Source organism: Zootoca vivipara, chromosome 6 (genome assembly GCF_963506605.1).
Source record: "Zootoca vivipara chromosome 6, rZooViv1.1, whole genome shotgun sequence".
Lineage (NCBI taxonomy): Eukaryota > Metazoa > Chordata > Lepidosauria > Squamata > Lacertidae > Zootoca > Zootoca vivipara.
This window is the reverse complement of record NC_083281.1, coordinates 13,539,386-13,565,543: the sequence shown is the minus strand read 5'-3', so window position 1 is coordinate 13,565,543 and position 26,158 is coordinate 13,539,386. Positions and strand designations below refer to the sequence as shown.

The 26,158-nt window shown below is 50.8% G+C and overlaps 1 protein-coding gene across 1 annotated transcript; it reads left to right on the top strand.

Moving 5' to 3' along the window:
* Positions 1 to 155: 155 nt before the first annotated feature.
* On the top strand, positions 156 to 24,599 carry ZC3H4 (zinc finger CCCH-type containing 4). Its single transcript, XM_035118513.2, has 14 exons — positions 156 to 603; positions 10,461 to 10,677; positions 11,921 to 12,034; positions 12,701 to 12,917; positions 13,557 to 13,699; positions 14,452 to 14,548; positions 14,740 to 14,879; positions 16,001 to 16,114; positions 16,799 to 16,910; positions 17,216 to 17,325; positions 17,537 to 17,904; positions 18,207 to 18,472; positions 19,367 to 19,618; positions 20,480 to 24,599. Exons 1-14 carry the CDS (start codon positions 425 to 427, stop codon positions 21,979 to 21,981), a joined length of 3,831 nt encoding a protein of 1,276 aa, XP_034974404.2. The 5' UTR covers positions 156 to 424; the 3' UTR covers positions 21,982 to 24,599.
* The last annotated feature ends 1,559 nt before the right edge of the window (positions 24,600 to 26,158 follow it).

Genomic DNA, 26,158 nt, shown 5'->3' with positions numbered 1-26,158 from the left:
CCACGCTGGCCCCGCCCGCCGCCTTCCGGCCGCGCTCGGGCGTTTCCGCTAGGCGTCGGGCGAAGCCGCCGCCGCCCTCCACCCCCCCTTTCCGTGCGCTGCGTCGGGCGTGTCGGGCGCCGCCTGGCTGCTGCGTGTGTGCGGGCGAGGGCGGGCGCTGGGCGAGTGTCGGGCGGGCGAGCAAGCCGGCGCCATTTTGTGTGGTGCAGCCTCGGAAGCAGCTCGCCATCCCGGCAGCCTCCGCCAGCCCAGCCCGCGAGCGGAGCGCGGCGCCTCAGGCCCGCCGAGTACAGTGACTGTGCCCCGTCCCGGTGCGCCTCTGCCTCCTCCTCCTCCGCCCGCCCGGCTGGCTCCCTCGCCCGCGGGCGCCGTCCCGCTCGCCCCGTGCCCCCGTCCCTCCTTCTCCGAGCCCCGGCCGCCCCCCATGGCCGTGGAGAGCCCCAGCGTGCCCCCGCCCAGCAGCCCGCACGCCAGGCCCCCGTCCCCCTCTCCGGCCGCCGCCTCCCTCCTCCACAGCCACCACCACGGCAGCAGCCTGGGCCTCGGCGGCGCCAGCGCCCGGCCGCTCCAACAACACCACCACGGGCCCGGCCCGGACGAAAGGTCCAGTACCCGCCTCTCTCTCTCTCTCTTTCTCTCTCTCTCTTCTAGCGGGGGGGAAGGGAGGGGGCACGAGCGGGGGGAGGGGAGGCGGGGGAGGGCAGCGCAGGAGCCCCCCTATCCCGGCCTGGCCGCGTCTCCCGCGAGCCCAGGGGGGAGGGGGGCAGGCCAGGAGGAAGAGCAGGAGCAGCAGGTCCCGAGGGGGGAGCGGGCCCGGCCGGCCTTGATGGGCGCCCCCCTCCCGGGCCTTTGGGCGCCCCGCCACGAGGGATGGAGGGAGCCTGCGGGGGTGGGGTGGGGCAACATTTTGACAGACAGAGGGGGAACCTCTTCCATCCTTCCCTTCCCCCCCCTCCCTCGAGGGCAGGTGGGCAGCACAGGGTCGCCGTGGGTCTACCTTAGCGTGCGCGCGCACGTGTGTATGCTCGCACACGGGCGCGTGCCTCCTTTCCTTCCTCCCTCCCTCCCTTTCCTCTTCCTCCCTCCCTGTGGAGTTCTCTCTTTCATGTGATGCAGGGGTTGGGTTGGTAAGTAATCTCTTTTATTGAATAATTCAATTTGTACCTTGTTCCTTTCTTTCCCCGCCACAAACAAAAGGCCAGAAGTCAGTAAGCATTTCGTTTAAGGAAACGAGCAGAACGGTGTCCCTTTCTGTTGGGCTGCTTGGTGCACCTTCCATGTGTGACCCGTTAACTTAGGAAAGTACTCACAAAAGCACACACCCATCCTGGAAAGAAAAAAGGAGATGTTTCTGATGACTGTATTTTTAAAGATGGCCCAAGCCCTGCAGTAAGATTTGCAGGGTGAGGGGCTGGCCCCTCCGCCCTCCTCCCCCACCAGCAAAGGGCTATGGAGCTCCAGCTGGGATGCCACCCAGGCACTTGGTCTGCAGACTCCCTCTTCATCCGGCTATCTGGAAAGTGGACACACGCTGCACTTAGTGCAGGTTTGCAAAGTTGTTTCCAAAAAGGATAAGCAGTTCCAAAATGTAACAAATCACAGAGTCCCCAAAGTCATCAAACACTACCACCCTCTCCCTCATTTGCTAAGCAATAACCATGTACAGTGTAAGCACCTTATTAGCAGCCCTTTTCTTCCTGTTTCCATCGTCCTTTTGTTAACTACCGTACATGTTCTGTGCAAAGTTCATGTTTGTGCCTCACACAAGACAAGTGAATCCAAATGACAGTAACTGTGTTGTGTACATTAGACTCCTTATCCCATAACCCAGCGCTTTCCAAATCCCGTCGCTCTTGTTCTTCATGTAAAACAAGGCCATACACTTGGTCCCATAGCGAGCGCAGGGTTTTGTCCTGTTTATTTTGATGAAACGGGAAACAGTCCACAAGTGCCACACACTAGTTTATGCAAAATAGCATTGGCTTGTGCTTTCCTGCACTACCAAAAAAATTACTTTTGTGCGCATGTGCTAGAAAACATCTACAAAACAAGGAAACTACTAATTGGTCCACTAAAGAACAGAGTGAAATTTCTGCTTGGGGTGACAATAATTATAAAAGTAACAATTTATTACTTGTACCCTGCCCATCTGACTGAGTTGCCCCAGACACTCGGCAGCAAATGATAGTTTAAAGGCAATTATCACAGTGAAGTGTTAAGTTTAGAGATTTTTTAAATAAAAAATCACCTTAGCATGCAATGCCCCCTGATTCTGACTGGCAGGTAGTGGGTGGGCTGGTAAATAGGCTGCCTCTTCCCCGACCTCCATTGGTGGAGAGGAGGTAGAAGATCTACCTGAAGGAGCGTCTCCATCTCCATCGTCCAGCCTGGACACTGAGGTCTGGCTCCAAGTTCCCTTACTGCAAGGTGTGAAGCTACAGTGAGCCTGGCAGAGGGTCTTCTTTGTAGTGGCACCCTCGCCGTGGAACACCCTCCCATCAGATGTCAAACAGATAAACAATTATAGGACTTTCTGAAGGCAACCCTGTTCAGGAAAGTTTTTAATGGTTCATGTTTTATTGTGTTTTTAATATTTTGTTGGGAGCCACCCAGAATGGCTGGGGCAACCCGGTCAGATGGGCGGAATAAAAATAAAAATAGTAGTAGTAGTTATTAGGGAGAAAGCTACTGCCAGCAAAGGCCTGAAAAGGAGGGTTTTTGGGGAAATGAATGTTGGCAGCTTTGGATGCAAAGCACCGAGGACCCTGAACCATTAGGCCTCAACTACCTGTAGCTGGCACCGCAAAATGGTCTCTCCAACCCCTTTCTGCCCTGACCACCTCAAGCAGGCAGGGCCTGGGATATGTCCCTAGACCCACCCCTCTAGTTGGATTCATCTGCTGCTAGTGCTGCAGTCACATACTCCTTTTCTCTTTGTGCCCCGGCTCTTGCTGCATGGTTTGGCTGTATTCACTCCGTGACATTGGTGGCAGAGGTACCACTGCTGTTGGTCTGGTTGAAATTTCCTAGTCAAACTAACAGGAGAAAAGGGTTCCTTTCCCCATCACTGGCCCAGCTCTGGTGGTCAGAATATGTTAGGTGGTTTAGTCCATATGTTGGTAGCTCTGGTGGGGACCTTAAAGCACAAATTTAGCCAGTGACTTACAAAAGCCCACATTTCTGCCAACTAAAAGCTTGAGCCATTTTATTTCTACTTGTGACTGATCTAGCTGCAAACTCTGAGATGGGTTGAACTTGTGCTTGTTGATCGTGTCCTGGGCAGCCTGAATTCATGTTCAGGGAGTTTGAGGTGGCTGAATGAGGCAGCCAAGGGTTGGCCTGATGTGTTACCAAGAGTTGTGCAACAGAGACCTGCTTCAACTTTGAACTCTATATTCCTCAATTTGTAAGAATTTACGTGGCACTTCTGAGTTAAGTGCATTATTTCAGCACTGCCAACAATAAGCCAATGAGGCAGGTCTGGCAGTGCTTTGTAAGATCTGCTAGATTTTTTAAATTCTTCCTATTGACAAAATTAGGCTGGGAGTTGGAGAAAGACAGAATAAGGGTGTGCACACTTGGAAAGTGTTAAGTCCTAGGCACTGATCCTCTTGCTGTTTTGCGTGATGTTAAGTGGGAAGGGATTAAAATACAAACTCTGTATCAGCATTTTATGCTGGTTACAGTCAACACATTTTTAAGGGAAGTGTTCTTGTGCCTTTAGTAGTTTGATGGAAAGGGAGAACTTTTGCAGATAAGAGTTTCTTCTCCTGCCGCTGAGGACACCTGCTGAATTTCTGCTTCTCTCCCATTGTTGGAAACATAGGAGGCTGCCCCCTGTTGAAACTCTTGTGCATTCTTGGGGGAATGACGTCAGCTTAGAATGATGCAAGTCAACAGTATGACCAGCAAGGAAGATGGGGGAGGAAACGTGGCTGTTCATTTAAACTGGAAGCTAATTTCCATTACAGAGCAAGATTGCATATTAACTCCTTTGTGAAGCATAGGCTGCAGCCCTGGAAATGACCTTTTAAATGAAATATTTGGCAGGTGCATAAAGTGCTTAATGCAGCCAAGAGTGACTCGCAGAGTAGTTAGTGGTCGTGGTGGTGGTTTTTTACTGTCTTCTGATTATTATTATTTTGCCCAGGGAACCTTGAAAGCAGTTTTGGTAGTAGGAGAAAGAAGCTGGCCAGTTCCTTCGGAAGAAGGTGTCCTGCATTCTTCCAGGGCAGCCTCTCTTGACGAAGGGATCTTTTAATAGCCAACTCTGCGGGTTCCACTCTCCTCTGTGATATGCCCTTGTGCTTTGTTTGGCTCGTCAGTCCATAGCACCTGGTTCTGCTGCAGGCTCTTGTTTTGAAAGGTGCAGACATGATATTGGGCTTAAAGCTGTGCTTTTGGGCAGGTTGAGGCCACTGAAATAATTCCAAAATGTTTAAGTCTCATCGTTCCCCACCCCCTAGCTGGAGGGTGGGTTTTTCAAAGAGGTCCAAGTTAGCTGCCTGCCTGAATTAAAGACGTCGTTTGTCTTGATCGCCTTTGAAAATACAGTTCCCTCTAGCTTTAAGGAATTAGCATTAGGAAATCCTCCACAAAAGTTTCCGGTGTCTTCACCCTGCAGTGTATGCTGCTAAACCAGAAAAGGAACTCGAACTCCTACTCCTGCAGTGTTGAGGTCATGCCTTATATCAGGCATCCCCAAACTGCGGCCCTCCAGATGTTTTGGCCTACAACTCCCATGATCCCTAGCTAAGAGGACCAGTGGTCAGGGATGATGGGAATTGTAGTCCAAAACATCTGGAGGGCCGAAATTTCGGGGTGCCTGCCTTATATTATGAGTGCGTACTTAGGGGTAGGTCCCACTCCTGCTAAATCCCCTAGGGCCGACTCCTACCCCAAGGCGTGTGCTTTGTCGCACCGATTATAGGTCCCATTTTGTTTTGGGAGAGCTAAGCTGCAAGTCTGCCTTATTCCAGATTTTTTAGTAAGTTTCTTCATAGCATTTCCCCGGCATTCTGAGTTCATACTTTGGGTGAAGAAAGGTCATTGTTTTAATCCCCAACTGCATCTCCAAGCAGTGCTGGGAATAGTCCAGGTCTGAAACCCAAGAGAGCTGTTGCTAGTCAGTGTGGGCAATACACACAGAGAGAGACCACTGGTTTCACTTGGTAGAAGGAAGACATTCCTAAGATGCATTAAGGTTTTGTATAGTAATGCCAGAGAATGTTATTTTGCCTGCTGAAGAAAGTGCATTTATACTGTAGTGGGCAGGTACTCGTGTTCCACCTGCTGACTAGGGTTCCCCGTGGCTGGTTAGATTTCCTTAAAATGTCATTGGCCAAGAGGTTTTTTGTTGTTATGGAGTTCCTCACTCCAGGAAACATCCTGGCTTTTCTGAATTCATGGTTCACAGCACCCCAGCTCCTCCCCAGTTTTGCTCTTATAGGAATCATTCACTGGGTAATTACTGTTTGGTGTTCTCTCCCACACCTCCTCCTGCTCCAGTGTGTGAAATCTCAGGCCCAGCTGTGGATGACCTTTGCTGTGGACCTGCAGCCTGCACAGATTTTAGCTGATGATGTAGAATGCTTCCATAATTGCAGCTAAGTTCTACTCAACAGTAGATCCTTCCAAATTAATGAACCCAAGTTACACCCATTATGGTTATGGCTGATGTTGGGTCCATCTGTGTTCCCTTGAAGTAGACTCATTAAAATTAACAAACTTGTTAGTTTGCTAGTTTCAGTGGGTCTACTCTGAGCATGAGTAAAGTTGAGCACAACCCTAGGTTTCAGCAGTCTCCTAGGTAAGCAGCAGTGCTAGAAATTATCCAGGCGCTTTTTGCGTGCCAGGTTGGCGACTGACTTCTCCATCTGGCTTGGCCCTCCAGCTTTCTTAAGCAGGTAAGCAGAAGAGCTTGTTCATTGCCTTTATATCCCACCTTTTTCTCCAAAGAGGACATGGTTAATCCCTCAGTGACCCTGTGAAGTAGGTGGAGGCTGTGGCTGCCCTTAGGTCACTCAGTGAGCTTAAGGACTGAGTGGGGATTTGAACCCTGATCTCCCAGGTCATATACCACACTGGCTTCCTACAAGTCCTCATGTTATGGGGCAGCTATATAAATAAATATTGGGCAAGCAAAATACCACTTTGAAAAGGATCTGAAGTATTTTTCTTGAAGCTTGAATATGTTTTATTCTGGATTGTTTTATTTGATTTTAATGTGTTGTAAACTGCTTTGCTATTTTTTCATTAGATTATAAAGTGGTATAGAAATGAAATAATAACAACAAACTTAATTGGGGGCGTGCGTGCGTAGACATACCGTTGTGGCAACCGTAACCTAGGTTCAAGGTGCCATTTGGTGATTAGCTCATATATCTGGGTTTCTAACACTGGTAAGCAGGTCAGGGGAACAATATCAATTTCATTTTAACATTGTGTTTGTTCAATCCAAAGTTTAGACCCAAGGTGGTTTTCCCATGACTTTCACATTTCCCACCATCAGGGGGCAGCAGAGACACTGGTCTTGATTTTTGACCAGAAAAGGTCTTACTATTTCTATTAAGTTTCAGACACAAAGTAAGAAAGCAGAAAGCATTCTCATTATAGAGAACTAACATATTTCAGTTGCAGTAATTAAATAAGAGCTTGATATTTCTGCAAACGGTCCAGTAAAGCAAAACCACATACCACTTGCTCTGAGGCCCTCTGTCCTGCAGTGTTTCTGTTCCTTAATCAACTTAGAATATTCTCCTAAAATTCCCTTTCTGCCTCATTGCCTTGACAGTGTGGCTTCTCTCTTTACGTCTCTGTGTTGGATCGATCCCTGTCATGTTTCATTCAAAGTTATGTGTCAGGTTCAGTGGCTTCCCTTTTGTTTCCGTCCGGTGTTTTCTTCAGGCTCATCGCCTGCTGCCGTCCTTCGGCACCTGTTCCCACTCCCACTTTTCCGTTCTGTGCCAGGCACCTCCCTGTATATATGCCTGGCGGAGCCCCCCATGGCCCCCGTGGGCCTGTTGAAGCCAGCTCCTTCTCTTGACCTCTGAGAGGTGTCTTTGTCTGCTGATCCCTGCCATTACAGAGCCTTCTCCTGCCATGGCTTCTTTCCTCAGCCTGGTATTCTTTCTCTGCCTTTTCTCTGGCAGATGTGATCTTTTCAAGCACATTGCCTTTGCCGTGCTCTGGGTTTTGTACTGTTGGCACCAAACACCTGCTGAAGCATGAGCACTCCCTCCCCACATGGACTTTCCAGGAGAAGCTTCTGTGCTGTTCTGATCCAGGCCTTGGAAGGGTCTGTTGTCTCCAGCAGGCTCTGGTCACATGATCTGTGAGGTCACACAGGGTGACTGTGATGTAATACTTTGCATGAAGCTCAGCATTCTGCTGCAGAGGTAGCAAAGGGACTGGCTCCCGAGGAAAGTCCCCAAGAGCTGTGGTGGGCCAGCCACAAGGCTAGCGTTTCCCCCAGTGTCACATGGCAACCATGCTGCTTTGCCCTATAGCCAGAGTGAACACGTATGGCAAACTCTACTATGAAGTTGACAGAGCCCTGTAGCTTTTAGTAATAATTACTTTACTCAGAGTTGCTGATTAATAGCTTTTCACACAGCATTAAGCCACCACGTTTTAGATCATTTTGACTGCCAGAATAAGGCTACAATCCTAACCACACTTACTAGGGAGTAAGCCCCATTAAACACAGTAGGACTTACTTCTGGGTAAATATGCATGGGATTGCACATGTATCTTGCATGCTGAAGCCTTCAAGGCGTTTCCTATTACCAGGCCAAGCATGGTCAAGGCGAAAGCTGTTTATTTATGCCAAGGTGGAAGAGGTTTAGGTGAAGGGATCAGTGCTGCCATTGGAAAGTGGATGGCAGGGATGAAGTCCAGCTGCCCTGAAAGTCAAGGCTTCCCTTATGTGACCCCCACACAACTTTAGGCTGTCCAAAACCCCTCTCTCCCAAGCATTCATTTGTGGGGATGTGAGGTATTGGGTGCCGTTTTTCTTCTGAGTTATTTTGAGAGTTGGAACAGTTATAACTAGTAAATTGCAGTGCCAGATTTGGCTCTGTTTAGGTCTTGGAAGCCCCTATTGCACACGCTTCCAGTTGTGGAGGAGCTGCAAATAATTCTGAAGGTTGCTGCCAGCTTCAAACTGTTCCCTGTCTGAGATGCAAACACAGCCTGGAGGTGGCGGCACTGCCTGGCTTTGCCCTGGCTGGCCACACACCACAGTCAGCACCGCATCACTCTGTCCTGCTCACAGAGAGGAGGAGGCCCCTGAGGGAGGACAGCCAAGGGGCTGAGTTGTGCACAGGGCCTTGTCAGCTGGCTGGCAGGCTCTGGGGAGAAAGTCAATAGTTTTTGTTGCAGCGGCAGAAGCAGCCTGGCTTCCACCCTGTGCGCTGCAGAGGCAGTTTGACTAGCAGCAGACTTTTAGTGTGAGGTGGAGGAAGAGAGGGCTTCACTGAGGTGTGGCATGAATATACCTGAGGAGCAGGCAACCCTCATCCAAGCCTATTTTTCTTTATTCCCTCTCTTCCCCCACTGCCCCCTGAGATCAGGAGAACAATCCTGTTTGCTGTACTCAGGTAGCACCGGTAGCTCCCTGCAAGTAATGCTGGCTCGCGCCAGAAAGGATGTGAGCTTGTCTACCCCGGCAGCGCTTCCTTTCGCGAAACACATCGCTTCCTCGAGTGCCTGCTCAGTTTCTTAACCCTGGAAGTCAGATAAACCACATGCTTTACCTATTGCCTTCAGTTTACAAGCACAGAACACGGACTATCATAAGATAGGCAAATTGAGGTGGTTCTTTATTTGAAATAGCCTGAGTCAAAATGTAGCGAGTATTCTAGTTTTAAGTGCAAAGCGGGTGTGAAGTTCGTGAGTCCAACCTTCTAGCAGAAAAGTGGGCGTGGTTGCGATTTCCACATCTGGTGGTCTACACAGATATGGGCTTCTTTTCTTAAATGAAGATGACGTCCATTAAAAATGCCATATGTGAAGCCGGCCCCATTGCTAGTTTTGTGTCTTGGTCTATAATTTGCTGTATGTCCTTGGGTCTCACTGTTGTGCTTGGCTCATGGATACTGACTGTAGCAGCTAAACCGTTCGTGGCCTGGAGAGTGCCAGCCTAGGAGTTTGGCTTTCGGAGTGACTGGCTGGCCTGGTGCCTGCAGGGCTTCTGCCATAGTGATGGGCTAGTGCTGGTGGTGCTCAGAGTGGTGGTCTTCAGGGCACCCACTGACCTTTCCCCACTGGTGGTGCCTGTGCACAAACCGCAGTAGGCAGCCAAGACCAAAGAAAAGCTTGTGTGTCATTCCAAGTAGGAGGCGAGCCCTTTTCAATGGCTGGTGAAGGGCTCAAGCGTTCAGGAGATGTTGGTTTCACTTTATAAATAAGATTCCCACTCAGGAATTTGGTCGCATGTAAGGAAAGCTTATAAGCTGTTGTGGCAGAGGGATGGTGAGCACGACCTATCAGCTGAATCCCCGGTTCTCTGCTCACACCGGGTCTCGCCACCAGGCCACCTTGGGTCAGCCCCCATATCTGTATTATGGAGGTGATAAAAATGGCAAACCGTTTTCAGTAAACACTATAAAATGAAAGCATGTCATGCATGAAGTCCTTTGAGCAGTTTAGGGGACTTACTTTAGAAATACGTTCGTTGTTTATCCTTTCAGTCTTGCAGAAGAGTGCGGGGTTCCTCGGCAAATGGTTTTCTGGCTTTGGACTGGGAATGGAAGTTGTAGTGACTTTTGTCTTTGCACAGGAGGGAAGTGGCACTTCAGCTTTAGGCTCAGCTCTGGGCTTTCTCAGCTCTTCTTGCGTTGCCACTTTGCTGTATTCTAGGGCTGGGGAGGAGTAAATGTGTTGCCTTGCGGTGGCAATGTAAAAAGGCAGCTCTTCGTTTCTGTGTAGATACCAAGCAGTTGCAATAGCCACGTCTCTTGCTTTTATTTAACTTTGAGGTTTCCAGCCACAAATGTGTTTGCATAGTCAGATACGTAGCCAGGCACTTGATGGTTGCTTTTGCTGGTGTGTGCATGCATGTGTGTGTTTGTATCCTCTCCCGGAATATAGTCTTGGGCAGGCTTCCTCAACCTTGGCCCTCCAGATGTTTTTGGCCTACAACTCCCATGATACCTAGCTAGCAGGACCAGTGGTCAGGGATGGTGGGAATTGTAGTCTCAAAACATCTGGAGGGCCGAGGTTGAGGAAGCCTGGTCTTGGGGCTGGAGCTGTATTCATTTTTGCACATACTCTGCAGAATAAGGATCTGTTCTGGGAGGAAGCAGGACTGGTTTGGTTCTTTTCCAATGCACTGATCAGGCCTGCGACCTTTTGACAGGCAAGCGACGTGCTACTTAGCACAGTTTTCCGCTTTGAAACTCACCTGTCACCTGCCTTGCTCCTTCCATCCAAATGATTCCAGTTGTGTGTCTTTACAGGGAGGATGGGGAGCTGGAAGAAGGGGAGCTGGAAGATGACGGGGGCGAGGAGCCGCATGATGCTTCAGAGTCCCGCGAGAAGAGTCGAAAGGACAAAAACGAGAAGCACCATAGTGACTCGGATGAAGAGAAGACTCACCGGAGGAAAAGGAAGCGTCGGAAAGAGCGCGAGAAAGAGAAGCGGAGGTCCAAAAAGAAAAGGAAATCCAAGCACAAGGTGGGTGAGGCCAGGCAAGCTTCAAGAATATCAGTTTCAGACCCCTCCTCAGCCTGTCCTTTGATGTTTGCCCTGGTCTGGGGTTACAGAGCTGGGGACGTAAAGGGGATGCCAAGCAGGATGTCTCCTGCATTTCTTCACAAGGATCTTGGTGGGGCCCAGAGCCTGCTGGGTCAATGGCATGCTGGTCTTCAGAAGCGTGAGGGGGCCACAGAACTGCATGAATGAGATGAGAAGTTACCAGTGATAAACTAGACTCAAAGGTGGAAGAAATGTTTGGAGGCTAGAAGAGATTAAAAGCAACTGCTTCTAAGGTGAACAAACGATACGAGGAACCAACAACAGTTAGACTTGCATGTACAAATACCAAAGTATCTGAAAAATCAAGTAAACTAGTGTGCATGTGCTGGAAGCCCAATTTCAAATTGCATTTCATGCCCGACTACCTTTGAAAGCTGCCTGCTTGCTCCAGAGGCAGCAGTAACTTCCATCTATCTATCATCTATCTATCAATCATCTATCTATCTTCAACTGCTACCCATTAGCCAAAGAAAACCTGCCAGAGCTTTCAAATCCCTAAAAACCAAGGAGGGTTCTTGGCCTATTAGGCTTATAATATAAAAAGACACAACACAAAAGAAAAAGGGGTTGGGGGGGGGAAGAAAACAAGCAGTCTAATGGCCAACCGGCATGAAAAAGTTAATGTAGAGGAGTCACAAAAAGTTGCCCCTATGGGGTGTCCCTGCTGCCCTTGTCTTCTGTCGGCTGTTACAGCCTGATGTAGTGTCTGTTGCTTTGCTTGCTTCATATATAGTTGGAATTCCCACCTGTGTAGAGAAGTCAGCGCTGAAAACATTAAAGCTAATAATAATAATAATAATAATAATAATAATAATAATAATAATTCTTTATTATTTATACCCTCCCATCTGGCTGGGTTTCCCCAGCCACTCTGGGTGGCTTCCAACAGAATATTAAAATAATCTATTAAATATTAAAAGCTTCCCTAAACAGGGCTGCTTTCAGATGTCTTCTAAAAGTCTGGTAGTTGTTTTTCTCTTTGACATCTAATGGGAGGGGGTTCCACAGGGCGGGTGCCACTACCGAGAAGGCCCTCTGTAACTTGGCTTCTCGCAACGAGAAGAACCAGAGCTGCCTTTTAAGCAGTAGCCAGAGCTGGGTGAATAAAAAGAGCACGATCTGGGGAGTTGCCTGTAAGTAACAGCCTTGCCCTCCTTTGCAGCGCCATGCCTCTTCAAGTGATGATTTCTCAGACTACAGTGAGGACTCAGACTTCAGCCCCGGCGAGAAGGGGCATCGAAAGTACAGGGAGTACAGCCCTCTCTACTCCTCCTCGGTAAGTGCATTTGGAAGTTCACCAGGAATCAGGCTGGGGTCTAAGTCCCGCCCTGCAGTTAGGCAAAGGCTCCCACGCAACAGGGGCCAGTTGGATTTGTGGCAGAACGGTGGCAGGTGGCAGTGGAGGCCTCTGTATTAGAGGGGAAAGTGGGCAGCTAGGTAATGTCTGCTCCTGGAAAGGGTGGTTTGGGAGAGAGCCCCCCCCCAATGTGCTGCCCTCTGTACTTTTTGGACTACAATTCAGCCTCAGCCAGCATGGCCAGTGATCAGGGATGACCCTCTGGAGAGTCTGGTTTAGAAGATGCATAAGGAGCCCATTTGTACCTCAAGACCCTATACACATCTGAGGACCAGGTTATGTGAGAGACCGCCTTATTCCTGCAGTCCATGGGAGAGCTTCTCTTGCAAGTCCCCAAGATCTCAGCAGCCCTCCTCCACAGGAACTTAGGCCAGGGCTTTTGGTGTGGCTGCCCCTGTAGTGTGGAACAGAATTTCTTTCGGGAGACGGGTGGCTTTCCCTGTTGGCTAAATGTGTCTTTGCCAGGAGTGCCTATGGCTCCCTGTTTAAAATGCATTTGCTGTTTTCATTGTACATCTCATTGAGATGGTTGGTGATGGTGATCAACTTATGCCTGGTAATAACCCTGTGTGCGTTCACTTCCAGTCTCATCAGCAGTATCCGTCATCTCACAGTGCCCCCAAAAAGGGATATTCCAAAATGGAAAGCAAGAACTACCCCATGTACGAGGAATATGAGAACGAGGGCTATTGTGACTATGAGGGAGAGGATGACGAGGACATGGGCAAAGAAGACTATGATGACTTCGCCAAGGAGCTGAACCAATACCGGAGAGCCAAGGAGGGGTCTCACAGGGGGAGAGGTACGCACCTGCCTGTGCTTAGCCCTCATTCCAGGTGCTGGAAAAGTGTTTGCTCCCCAGTACAAAAATTACACCCATCCTGAAAGTCAGTCAGCATTCTGGGATTAAACTTGGCTTTTTAAATGGCACTTCAGGCTCAGTGCATATTTTTGTTCTGGGTTCAAACTCAGAAAACAGGTTGGCATCAGGGTTGCGTTCCTGCCTGCTTTTTGTCAAAATGGAGGAGCTGAACTGTCTCTGCCTGTTGGGTTCCCCAGAGGCCAACTGCATGTTTTGAGTCAGATTGACTTTGGTACCGAAGGTGTGTTAGCTCCTTGGTTACGCAGCATCCTCCCCTGGGACTGAGGCCCCTTGCCACAGCATGGCTGCTTTTCTTTCCTTTGAGATCTTAGTCATAGAAAGGCAAGAAAACATATCTCTCTCCGCCCCCGCCCCCCGGGTGTGTTGTGTCCTCTGGTCCACAGAATCGTGGAGGCATGGCTGTGTCCCATTGTATGGGAATTTTGCTGTTCCTGATAGACAGGTGCAAAATGCTCTGCTGTTCCTACTTACAGGGAGCCTTGGCAGGAAGCTGGAAGCAGCATCTCTTTATGCCCCAGAGTCTGATCCGTTTTTGTTCCGTTTGTCTTGTGTCCACAGGGGGTCGTGGCCGAGGCCGAGGCTACCGTGGTCGTGGAAGAGGCGGGATGCGAGGGCGAGGCATGGGCAGAGGCAACCGTGGCAGGGGAAGAGGGGAGCACCCAGAGGAGGAGGAGGAGGAAATGTATGAAGAGGAAATGGAGGTAAGCTGGCACGGCCGGCGCTTGCAGCTGGCCCAGCTTCCTGCTTCCTTGTGTGGCATCTAATCAAAACAGACACAACTGTATACAATGGAAGTATAATACATACTGAATGTCCCAGTGCAATTGGTATAATGACCCAAAATAATATCCACTTGAGGCCTATGTGTACAGTTGCAGAGAAGTTGACAAAATATATATGCAGTCTTGCAAATTGCTATTCAGTATAACCGAGTTCAGGAGTTCAACTCTGTAGTGAATCATCTAGATAACATGAAGGACTCCGGCTGATGAGACGCCTGGCTATGGTCTTCGTTTCGCTTGTCATCTTCAAGTTGGTTCAGATACATTGCTAAATAATACATGTCATGCTGTTATTACAATGTACATTGCGAGGACATTATTTTGTCCAGTTGCATAATACCAATTGCATCGGTTTGCCAGAAGCAGCTTAGTCATGTTGGCCATGTGACCCGGAAGCTGTCTGCGGACAAATGCTGGCGCCCTCGGCTTATAGAGTGAGATGAACACCGCAACCCCAGAGTCGTCCGTGACTGGACCTAACGGTCAGGGGTACCTTTACCTTTTTAATTGCATCGGGACATACAGTCCGTGTTATACTTTCATTATATACAGAGTTGTGTTTATTTTGGTTAGATTCTATTCTCTCTATTCCTTCATTGTTGGATACTCCTTGTGTGGCATTTCATGAGCCAAACCCCACTTTGTTGATTTCTCCTCTTTCTGAATGCCAGTACTGTGAAGGAGAAGAGCCTGCAGGGGGAGATGAGTATGACGACTATTCCAAAGAGCTGAACCAGTATCGCAGGAGCAAGGAAGGAAGGGGAAGAGGTAGGTAGGCCGGGGGTCTTGCGATTGTCCAAGACTCCAGTTACCCCTCTGGCCGGCAGGCTGGAGCCATCACAGGCCTCATTTCCCTTTTGTTTGCGCTGGCACTGTGTGATCCACTTGCCTGTGTGTATGGTGTGATGGTGTGTCATCTGTTGCCATTTAAGAAAAAGATGTTGTTTGACATGTTCCAGGCTTAGGTCGTGGCCGAGGCCGTGGCTCCAGAGGGCGAGGAGGCAAGGGGATGGGCCGAGGAAGAGGCCGGGGGAGAGGAGGCATGGGCAAAGGAGGTGGAATGAATGAAGAGGACGACTACTACGATGACGACATGGGGGTGAGCGACTTCCCTGACCCAAGTTCCTTCAGCCTTCCCCTAAAGTTTGTGTGCCTGGATCAGGCCCCTTCTGCTTCCATGGGGCCAAAAGCCTGATTGGTCTAGATGCAGTTGCAATCAAAATTATTCAACCGCCATTGCAAATCAAGTTTACAGTGGAACCTTGGTTTTCAAACGTAATCTGTTCTGGAAGTCCATTCAACTTCTGAAGCATTCGAAAACCGAGGATCAGTGAGCGGTTGGCAGAATCCATTGAAAAAATAGAGAAATGCGCCTTGGAAGCCGTTTTGACTTCCAAGGCGTGTTCAAAAACGGAAGCAATTACTTCCAGGTTTTCGGCGTTCTGGTTCTGAATTGTTCAGCTTCCGAGACATTCGAAAATCAAGGTTCCACTGTATTACCGGTATCAAAATTTACAGACTTTCAGCTGTTTGCAATGAGCAAATCAAACAAAAGCAATTGAAATAGCTCAATGCAGCAGATGCTTCATGGTTTCCCCAAATTCAGCTGAAATTGCAACTTACACTGGCTTCTCCAGTCTCACTATTATTCATCCCCCTGTATAGAACCCCTCAAAACAACACAAATACAGCAGGTGTTGTCTCAAGCGCACTTGGTACAACTGATCAAGGGCTCCATTAGTTGCACTAGGTGTGCTTGAACACATGAAATACCTGAGCTGACTAGGGGGTTGCAGTGTCAAATTTGGCTGCATGATAGAAATATGGCTAAATCAAGAGAATGGTCCAAGAAGGTAAGAACATCGCCCTTCACAAACAAGGAGCAGGATACAAAAAGATAGCAAAGGCACTTCATGTTCCTAGAGAAACTGTTGGAAGCATAGTTTGCAAGTTCAGAGTTAAAGGAACAATGGTTACACAATCTGGATGGGGCAGAAAAAGGAAGCTATTTGCATCAGCAACCAGACTTCTGAGAAGGCAGGCTGGGGAAAACCCTCAAGTGACTATACAAAATTGTTGCAGCAAGACTGGGTGGCAGCAGGCAATATTTACAGATTGTTTTGTTCTAAAATTAAGATTGCTATGTTCTAAATTTAGGAGACTTTGCATGAATGTTGCATGAATAACATTGGTAAATAAAGCGTCTTGTGATTGGCATAGGATGGAGGCGGAGGCGGGAATTATCGGCGGAACGACCACGATAAATCTCACCAGCAATCGGATAAGAAAGGAAAAGTCATCTGCAAATATTTTGTGGAGGGAAGATGCACCTGGGTAAGTGTTCAGGACCAGCTTTCATTCATGGCTGTGTGATGACATGGTGACCATGCACAAGGTCTGCAGGAGTATGTGCCATCAGAGTCTGCTGCAACAAAAACAGCAAGGCATCTGTCTGGTGGCACCTTAAAGGCTCATGGACCTGTTATGGCATACGCCTTCTTGGACTAGAGTCCACTTGCATCAGAGGCTTGTACAGTACAGTGGTACCTTGGTTCTCAAACTTAATCCGTTCCGGAAGTCGGTTCCAAAACCAAAGCTTTCCAAAACCAAGGCGTGCTTTCCCATAGAAAGTAAGGCAAAATGGATTAATCCATTCCAGACTTGTAAAAACAACCCCTAAAACAGCAATATAACATGAATTTTACTATCTAACGAGACTGTTGATCCATAAAATGAAAGCAATTAACAATGTATGCAATCACACAATCAATCAATTAATCAGTAGCTGAACTGGGTTCCACACAGTCACAAAAAAGCAAAATAAATAGCAAAAACAGACAGACCTCAGCATAACACACAAAACGGAAATGTGGCACTCAAATCAGAAACGTAACATCTCACCTCTGGGGTTGATTTTTTTGGGGTGGGGTGGGGGTGGGGCTGCTAGACATCCTTTGTGCCCAGGTGTCAAACTGCAAAAATCAGCTCCTCTTTGCACTTTCTGCTTTTTCCTGGCAGGGCGAACACTGCAACTTCAGCCATGACATTGAGCTGCCAAAGAAGCGGGAACTCTGCAAGTTTTACATCACCGGCTACTGTGCCAGAGCTGAAAACTGTCCCTACATGCATGATATCCTTTCCGGTTGCTTTCACGCTGGGGTTTCTTAGATTTGCCTCCTCTGAGTCCTGCATTTTTAGAGGAAAGCTAATATCAAAGGGTAGGTGGGGAGGTTTGATCTGACTCTCCATGCTGTGGACAACGGTTAAGCTTCAAGAGAAGTTTTTGAGCTGGGCCAGAGTTGCTCTAGGGAGATCAGCCCCCCTTCCTGGGTGTGAGAGCCCTGAGTCTGTGGGTGGGGCAAAGCCTGGCCTGGTGTCCTTGGGGTGTGTTATTTCTGTGCCTTTGCGTGATTTACTTTCTTTAATGCCTCGCACGGGACTTCCCTTGCAAGCTGTTTCATACGACTGGGAACTGCATCAATGGAGACGACTGCATGTTCTCCCACGATCCTCTCACAGACGAGACGCGGGAGCTTCTGGATAAGGTGTGTGGGCTGGGGGGGCTGCTGAGATTTGCTTCCGGTTGTGGAAGCCCTTTGCCGAGGGCAGTGCCTTCTCACTAGCAGTTGTGGGGGGCAGGGATGGTTCGGGAGCCATGCAGTCGGTGTGTGGGCATAACGGGAGACTCCTCCTGCCTTACCACCCGAGGCGGCCCCTGCCTTCTTCACCCACGGCCTTGTTCCGCTTGCCCCTTAGATGTTGGCGGACGATGCTGAGGCAGGAGCAGAAGACGAGAAGGAGGTGGAGGAGCTGAAGAAGCAAGGCATCAACCCCTTGCCCAAGCCGCCTCCCGGGGTAGGGCTGCTGCCCACCCCCCCTCGGCCGCCGGGGCCGCCAGCTCCAACGTCGCCCAATGGCCGGCCCATGCCTGGCGGGCCACCTGCTCCACCACCCCCACCGCCCCCCCTCCCGCCCCCAGGACCACCGCAGATGCCACCTCCGATGCATGAGCCCCTCTCGCCGCAGCAGCTGCAGCAGCAGCAGGACATGTACAAGAAGATTCCCTCCCTCTTTGAGATTGTGGTGAGGCCCACCGGCCAGCTAGCAGAGAAGCTGGGTGTGAGGTACGTGCTACCTTCCTTCCAGCGCATACTGGGGATCCGGTGAAGGGCAAGGAAGCGGGGGTACGCCTGGGGCTTCCCCCTCCCTCCTGCTGGCAGCCATAGTGCTTCAGGTCGAGGCCTGGGATTGTGGGCTGGCTCCGCTTTCCAGGCCACACTCCTCAATATCCTGCTGCCTGGCAGGGAGCCACATGCAGCAGTTTTGCCTTGACCTGCCTCCTCCCATGCTGAAGTGAGCCTTCTTTGGAAAGGCTCCTTCTCCTCCTCAGCCATTTTGCTGACCCTCGCTGCGTTCTTTCCTCTAGGCACCCAGGCATGTCTCCGCCTATGTTCCCCGACATGCCTCCCGACATGCCCCCCGACATGCTTCCTGACATGTGCCCTGACATGTGTCCTGACATGCCCATGGGCCCCGGGATGAACCCTGGCCCTCCCATGGGCCCCGGGCCCCCAATGATGCCCTTTGGGCCTGAGGAGATGCCCCCTGGTCCACCAGCACCCGACTTCTATGACGGCTTCTACCCGCATCCAGAAGGCTTGGAGATGGACCCCAACCTGATGGGTGGCCCAGGTACTTGATCCTTCCTTTTAACACATTTATATCCTGTCCTTCCTCCCTCCCAGTGGCAAAACAATACCATTGCAGGAATTTAAAAGAAAGCATGTGAAAATAAGTCAACATCTGTGCTTATTTACTCATTTAAAAATAGCAGTTAAAAATATGTGAGTGTCGGCAGTGTGGCTAGAGTAAAGCTGTGGGCCTATTATTATTTTATCAATATTTATGCCCCACCTTTTCCCCTTATGGGACTCAAGGCAGCTTACATATGAAAACGAGACCCACTGGAACGGGTGGCGCTGTGGTCTAAACCACTGAGCCTCTTGGGCTTGCTGGTCAGAAGGTCAGCGGTTTGAATCCCAGCGATGGAGTGAGCTCCTGTTGTTGTCCCAGCTCCTGCCAACCTAGCAGTTTGAAAGCAAGCCAGCACAAGTAGATAAATAGGTACCACTGCGGTGGGAAGGTAAACAGTGTTTCTGTGCGCTCTGGGCACTCGTCACGGTCCTCCGTGTGCCAGTAGCGGTTTAGTCCTGCTGGCCACATGACCCGAAAAGCTGTCTGTGGACAAACGCCGGCTCCCTCAGTCTGAAAGCAAGATGAGTGGCGCGACCCCTTAGTTGCCTTTGACTGGACTTAACTGTCCAGGGGTCCTTTACCTTTTTTTACCTTACCCCACTTTTTCCCTTTATGGGACTCAAGGCAGTTTCCATATGAAAATGAGACCCGCTAGAGCATCAAGTCCAATGGGCCCTTTGGCCCCTGCAGCCTGGAGAGGCCTAAGACCCCCAGGGCCACAGTCTGCTGGGAGGCAGCCACTCATGGAGGCTCCTCCATACCTAGCATGGCTGTACTTGCTCTCCCTGCCCTTGTTTCTCATGGCCTCCTTGCCTGTGCTTTCCCTGACAGAGGGCTACGGGAACTATGATGAGATGGACGAGTTGCCTGGGGAAAACATCTTCCCCGACCCTTCCCTGGAGCCAGACCCCTTCTGCGATGGAGGGATCCCCCGACTGCAGAAGCCTCCCGCCAACGTCCCCGACTTCCTGCCGTCCACGCAGCGGGCTCTGTACCTGCGCATCCAGCACAAGCAGCAGGAGGAGGAAGAGAGGGCTCGGCGGCACGCGGAAGGCTACAAGCCAGATCGGGATCACGAGGAAGGCAAGTGGCTCTGGCAGGCCCTGACTCCAGGCTTGCTTGGAGCGGCAACGCTAGTTCTTGGAGGGGGGCAAGCTGCTCTGGTCGTTCAGCCTGGCTTTCTTGGTGTCCTCCTAGATCAGAGATGGGAAAGTGGACCCCCAGAAAACTCCCCCTCTCCATGGACCCCTTTCACAGTTGGGCAAGGCTGCCTACCTGTCAGTCACCTCCTGTCATAGGATGTCAGGTGACTCAGCTTCAAACCTGCAGCTTGCAAAGGAAAAACCAGGCAACTCACCTGTCACCCTCCCCAAAGTCTTCCTTCTTTGCCAGTGGCAGAATTTGAGACTTTTTGAATGCGATGCTTTTTTCTGCAGGTTTATCTGCCCTGTCCCACCCTGTCACATGACCTCAGGTGATGAGCAGGGGCCTGTGGTTAGGGCCAGAGGTTGCCCATCCCTCTCTAAGAGCCCCTCCTCCTGGGGTTCTTGAGCTGCAGCTGGTGAGAAGGAAGTGGCCTCTTCATTTAAGCTGAGGACACAGTCAGCTGCCATTCATGACTGAGTCTGGTCTAGTCCAGAACCCCAACTGACCTCTGAAGCCTGGGTTGTGCCTATCGCAGAGGCAGACAGAGAGGCAGACACCATCCTCTGTAGCTGCTCCTAGCGGTTTATCAAACCTAAACAAAGGAAGACTTTTTGCTTGGGATGGCAGTTTGCATTTAATGTTGCCTTAATTGCTTCGGCCAGGCAAGGTTTTCGTTTTCCAGTTTCAAGTATCTGTCAGTTATCCCCAGTTGGGTGGATACTATAGCCAGGAGTGATACTCCAGGTTTGCCTCATGACTCATTCTATTGCCCCCTCTCTCTGCTCCCCCCCCCCACAGGCGATACTGGCAATTGGTACTCCAGCGACGAGGATGATGGCAGCAGCAGTGTCAGCTCCATCCTCAAGACTCTGCGGCAGCAAAGTTCCAGCCGGCCCCACGAAGATGCTCCCAGTGGCGCTGGCCCCGCCTTGAGCAGGAGCGACCCTCGCCTCCAGAAAAGCCAGCCCCCGGGAAGCAGCCGGCCGGCCGACCCTCGCCTCCTGCGCGACCCCAGGCTTTCTCGAGGCGTGGAGCCTTCCGCTCCGCCTGGTGCGGGGGACGCTGGGCCCACAGATCCCAGGCTGGCCCGGCACATTCCCCCCTCTGCCCCTAAAGCAGACTCTCTGCATTCCAGCCCCTCCGTGGGGCAGAAGGGTGTGGCAGTTCCGGAAGAGGAAGAAGGGGAGAGGGCCCTGAGGGACAAGCCGGTCACGATTCCCCTGGATCCTTTGCCAAATCACACCCTGAGGGACCCTCGGGGCCAGCTGCAGCAGTTCAGCCACATCAAGAAAGACATTGTCCTGGTCATGCCCGGTTTTGCCCGCACGGTGCTGTGGAGCCCCGAGGACCTCATCCCGCTGCCTGTCCCCAAGCAAGAGTTCGTTCCCGTCCCGGCGGCTTTGCAGGCTCTGCCTGCTCTTGATCCGCGCCTGAACCGGCCTCAGAACTCCACCAGTCTCTCCGACCCCAGACAGCGGGCGGCAGCCCCAGCAGAAGCTCCAGCCGGCTCTGGCTCCAGCCTCCCGGACTTTGAGCTGCTCTCGAGGATATTGAAGACGGTCAACGCAGCAGGCAGCCCAACCCAGAGTGACAAGCCAAGTGACCCCCGGATGCGCAAAGCCCCTGCTGACCCCAGGCTGCAAAAGGCTTCTGAGCCAGCACCCTCAAAGCCAACAGATGCTGCCAGTGCATCAGCAGCTGGCCCTGCTGCCTCCTCGGAGGCAGCCCCCAGCATCGCTCCCTACGATCCCCGGCTGCTGACAGCGGGAGGGCTGAGCAGGGGCACCGGCCAGAGCAGTGTCCTCAGCGGGATCAGCCTCTACGACCCAAGGACTCCGGGCTCAGGCGGCAAGGCTGCGGAGCCAGCTGGGGAGGGCAGCCCTGCGGCCAAGGGCTCCGACGGCGGCGGCAGCAATAGCAAAGGCAGCGCCAGAGGGAAGGAGCCCTTGTTTGTTCGTCGGTCAGCCCTGGACCAGGTGGAAGCGGAGAAGCCAAGCGCAGAACCTTCGACCGACAGGTACAACAGCTACAACCGGCCGCGGCCCAAGGCCGCCACCACCACCACGGCCACCACTGCCGCCGCCACCACGCCTGCTGCCACAGAGACTGCTGCACAGCCTGGCATCCACAACCTTCCGGTACCCGCTGTCTATGGCATGGTGAAGCAGGGGGCCAAGTCCGGGGCAGGCAGCCCCTTTGCTGGAAACAGCCCTGCGCAGGAGGGGGACCCACAGGACGCCGGCTCCTTAAAGGATGTTTTTAAAGGCTTTGACCCCACAGCCTCCCCGTTCTGCCAGTAGTATTAAAGACTTGCCCCTACAGCCTTGTGCCCGAGAGAAGCAGCAGTGTTCGAAACTTGTTCTCTTATTTTCTTTTTATTCCATTAATCCACCTCCCTCCTCCCTCCCCCCCCCAGCCATATAACTTGTATATACATCCTTTGGGTTTTGCTCAGTGCTGTAGCGTGTAATATCCAAGCTGCATTGTAAACAAGTAATCAGAGTATCTTAAGTAGTACTAGCCAGTATTGTCTGATGCCCTGGGCCTTTGTTTGAGGCTCACCTGAAATCATTCATTGTCTTCAAATCTTCTTTGGAAACCTGGGCCAGCTAATCCCTCCAGCCCTTAGCCCTTCCTTTGCACAGTGGGCTACGTCCGAACCCCTCCTGCTTCTCCTCCTCCTCCTCCTCTTCAGGTGTTTTCTGTGGGATGGAGGAGAGGCTGGTGAAAGAAAGGTGGTTCTTTCCTGTTGCGTAAAGGGATGATGCTGTCAGCCATGCTGATCTGTAGAATATATGTATCTTCATTTCTTAGCTGTAACAAAATAAGTGTATCATAGCCTTTTTTTTAAGAAGAAGAAAAAAATCTAGTGCGGTGAAAATTACCATGGAGAAATAACCATGTTGGATTATTTTTGTAATTGTGTTGGATTTTAAGTACTTGTTTGCCATTTCCTGGAGGTTGCTGGATCCAGATCCAGATGAACTAGAACAGGGCGCTACATCTGGGGTGTTTGGGCGGCCTCTCGAAAAAAGTGATGCTTTCTACCAAAACAGAATTTGTAGTATTGAAATTAAATTATTAATATCCCTTTGATTCCACTTGTCTGTCTTCTGCACTTGTCTTAATAAGCAGGCACTGCCAGAGCTCCAAAATGGCTCATAGATTATGTAGCTCCAGTTTCGCAGGCCGTGTTATGGAGGTGGAATGGGGTAACTAGAGCAGGCCAGGGCCCAGTGTCTCTGCTGCAGAGCAGGTTCGCTTAAAACCCAGCCTGAATAACTCGAGATTCCACGTGGCTTTAGAAGTGGAAATGTTGCTGGAGGTGGACAGACCTTTTGGGAGCATCAGAAGAGCAGGTGCCTGGAGTTGGTGCTTCAGAGGCAGCCGAGGAGGACCAGGAGCAAGAACCAGAGATTGCAATGTCTGCTCTTGAGAGCTCATCACAGTCGACTTGCCTGCTGGCTGTTTTAAAGCCCAGCCAAAATATCTTCTCAAAGGGAAGAGAAGTTTGTGGCCTGCACTTGCTTCGTAGCCCTCCTGCCCTGCATAGCAGCCCTGACTCTTCCCTGCCAGCGTCTTGAGGTTGGCATCTCGTCGCCTTTGTGTTAAAGCACGCAAAGCTATTTTGGCCTGATCCTGTAGAAAGAAGCACCTGTCACCTCTTGGTCCTCCTTCAGGTGGGGCTGCTGCTCTTTGTGGTCTTTCTTCTCGTCCATCTGCACTTGAAGGCAGGAGAGAGACTGGATGCTGGCCTGGAAAAAAGTATTTCTCAACAGCAAGGGTATTTCGCAGCTATATGCAGTGTTCTGAAAAAAAAGCATAAGCTCTTGTCAGCTTGGCAGAGACGAGGTGCTTGTGCCCTTTCTGCACGAGGAACCTGCCCAGGGAACAAGGAAGAAGAGGCAGCCGAGGGTTCCCCTCTGCTTTGACTGAGTCTCTCCTAGCGACCCAGCGTGGCCGAAGGAAGCATCCTGCAACCATGCTCAGCACACAGCACCCCCAAAGATCTGGAACAAGTTGGTCTCTTCCCCCTACATAGAGGTCATAGTCTTGAGTGGTGAAGGCGGTAAACACCATGAGCGGAGCGTGTCTTAGCTGAAACTGACTAGCTGTAAGAAGGTCTTCTCTCCCTACCTTGTAGTATATATGGGGGCTGCTGCTGGCTATATGAGAAGTGGGGTGTCTCATTCGCAGAAAAAAGTATTTAGGGGTGGGAAAACAGCTTTAAGGCATTTGCATTGCTGGGAACGTTGTGAGTGCTGAACTTGGCAGTGTTTACTTTAAAAAGGGCCATCAGGACACCTTGAAAGCTTGGTCGTTCCCCCATACCTGTGCCGCTGCAAATCCTCCTGTTTCAGGCACATTCATTTAATGGAGATGTAGTTTGGCTCTTGCCCGGGAGCATAAAAGCCACAGTGTATTGGAGGAACTGGTTTAAGAAGGGGAGGGACGTGCTCCATCTCACTCCAAACTTAAACCACTTTTCCTTGGTGAAAGCCCAAGACCGTTAAGCCCATTGTCCGTTCTACAAACTTAGCAACCATTTCACCGTTCTGACTCTGTGCACAAGCATTGAGGTCTAGCTGCTGTGGGTCCTATGGGAGGGACAGTGAACTAGAATGAAATTCTCAGCAACCTCCCCAAACTCTCATTTCCAGGGCTCCTTGGTGCAGCTATAGCTCTCAAACTGGTGTAAAGTTTTTGAGTGTAACTTTAACCGGGGAGGTTCGTTGTGAAGTATTCTGTCTTGCGAGCTTATTTAGATAGAGATGCTCAGTGACATTTGTATAAAAAAAATGATCTTTTGTAAAAACTGTAAAATCACTTCAATAGACACAAATGGCAAAAAAAAAAACTTAATTGATGAAACTGGTCATCTACCAGAGCTTTATAAACATGCTATAAAATGTAAATACTATTTGAAATGGGGTTTGTATATATTGTACCAGTATTTTTACAGTGAATCTTTGGTTGCATGGCTCTCTACTTTCTTTTGTATCACACATTTGTCTTCCAACAATGTCATCCAGACTCAAGTCTCCTATCATTGTACTGCTGACATTAAATGATGCAGTGATTTTAAAGGCTGCTGTTGTTTGGCTCTGGTGTGGAATCCCTTTGTAACAGAAATGACCCCCCCCCCCCGGGTGCAGTTTTTCAGCCAAAGGATGCTTGGAAGAGACCGTGGGGGGAGGGGGATCCCAGGATGGTGTGGTATAAGGTAACGGAGGAGGAGGATGGCATTTGCGAAAGGAAGGTGGCAAGGCTGTCTGGTAAGCTTGGCATCTGTCATTCTTGGATTTTCCAAACTACTCCTGAGTGACCAGCCCACCAGTCCTCTGCTCTGAGATTACAGTGGCAACCACTTAGCACACATCCTGCACCAGTTGTGTTTTGTCCTGGGGGGCTGTGCTGTGCTGTGCAGTGTCATTGCACAGGGGAGACTGCTACTTGGAGAAAGGAAGCAAATGCGACCTTTTCCAGGCAGACCAGGAGAGGCTGGAGAATGTGGAGCAGGAAGGAGGGGTTTTGTCTAGGCCAAAACACCCCTCCCCCCCCAGGTCAAACTGGGGTCCCTCCTGCAGGGGCCAGCGTAGACCCTCAGTGGCCTGCTAGGTAGAGCCCAGGATGGGTCTGCAGCCTCCATCAAGGGCATAGCATCACAGAAGTTGACATACCTCCATCTCAAGATCGGAACAGCACCGGCCGGCTGGCCTGGTCCAGGGTCCTGTTCTGCCCTTTGGGCGCTGATGTGTCAGCCTCCTTGGGCTTCCAATCTCCAGCAACTTTTATTCAGAGGCCTGCTACCTTTGATACTGAGGGGAGCACATAGATGCCATGACCAGAAGTAGTAATGGATAGCCTTATTCTCTGTTAATTTGTCTAATCCAGGCATCCCCAAACTGCGGCCCTCCATATGTTTTGGCCTACAACTCCCATGATCCCTAGCTAATAGGACCAGTGGTCAGGGATGATGGGAATTGTTTTCCAAAACATCTGGAGGGCCGAAGTTTGGGGATGCCTGGTCTAATATTTTCCAGCATCCCCTTTGGAGGCACTCTGGACACCTCGCAGTCCCTGGGTTGCCAAGCTGGCTCCTCACAAACTCTCCCTGAGGGTAGGTTGGGCTCACACCAGCAGGTAGTGTAGGGGGCAGTTGTCAGGTGAGTGTGGGCTGGCGTGATCCTGCCCCTTTTGCTTGCATACATGGCCTGGAAATGGCAGTTGCCCACTCTCCCAGGCACCAGGAATGTCAAGCATTGAAACTAACCCTCTGCTGCGGCTTCGGTCTGGAAAGAGCGGAGCCCAGAAAGGTCCTTGCGAGGCGGAAGAACGCCTCCCATTGAAGACAGGAGGCTGAAGATCCTGGCCCTATGGGCAGTCTGGCCACCAGCTGCAGACCTCGGTCGCTGCTCTCTTCTCTGCTGCTCTGCTCTTCATCCTCCTAGATGGGAAAGTGCTAGGCTTTCCTCC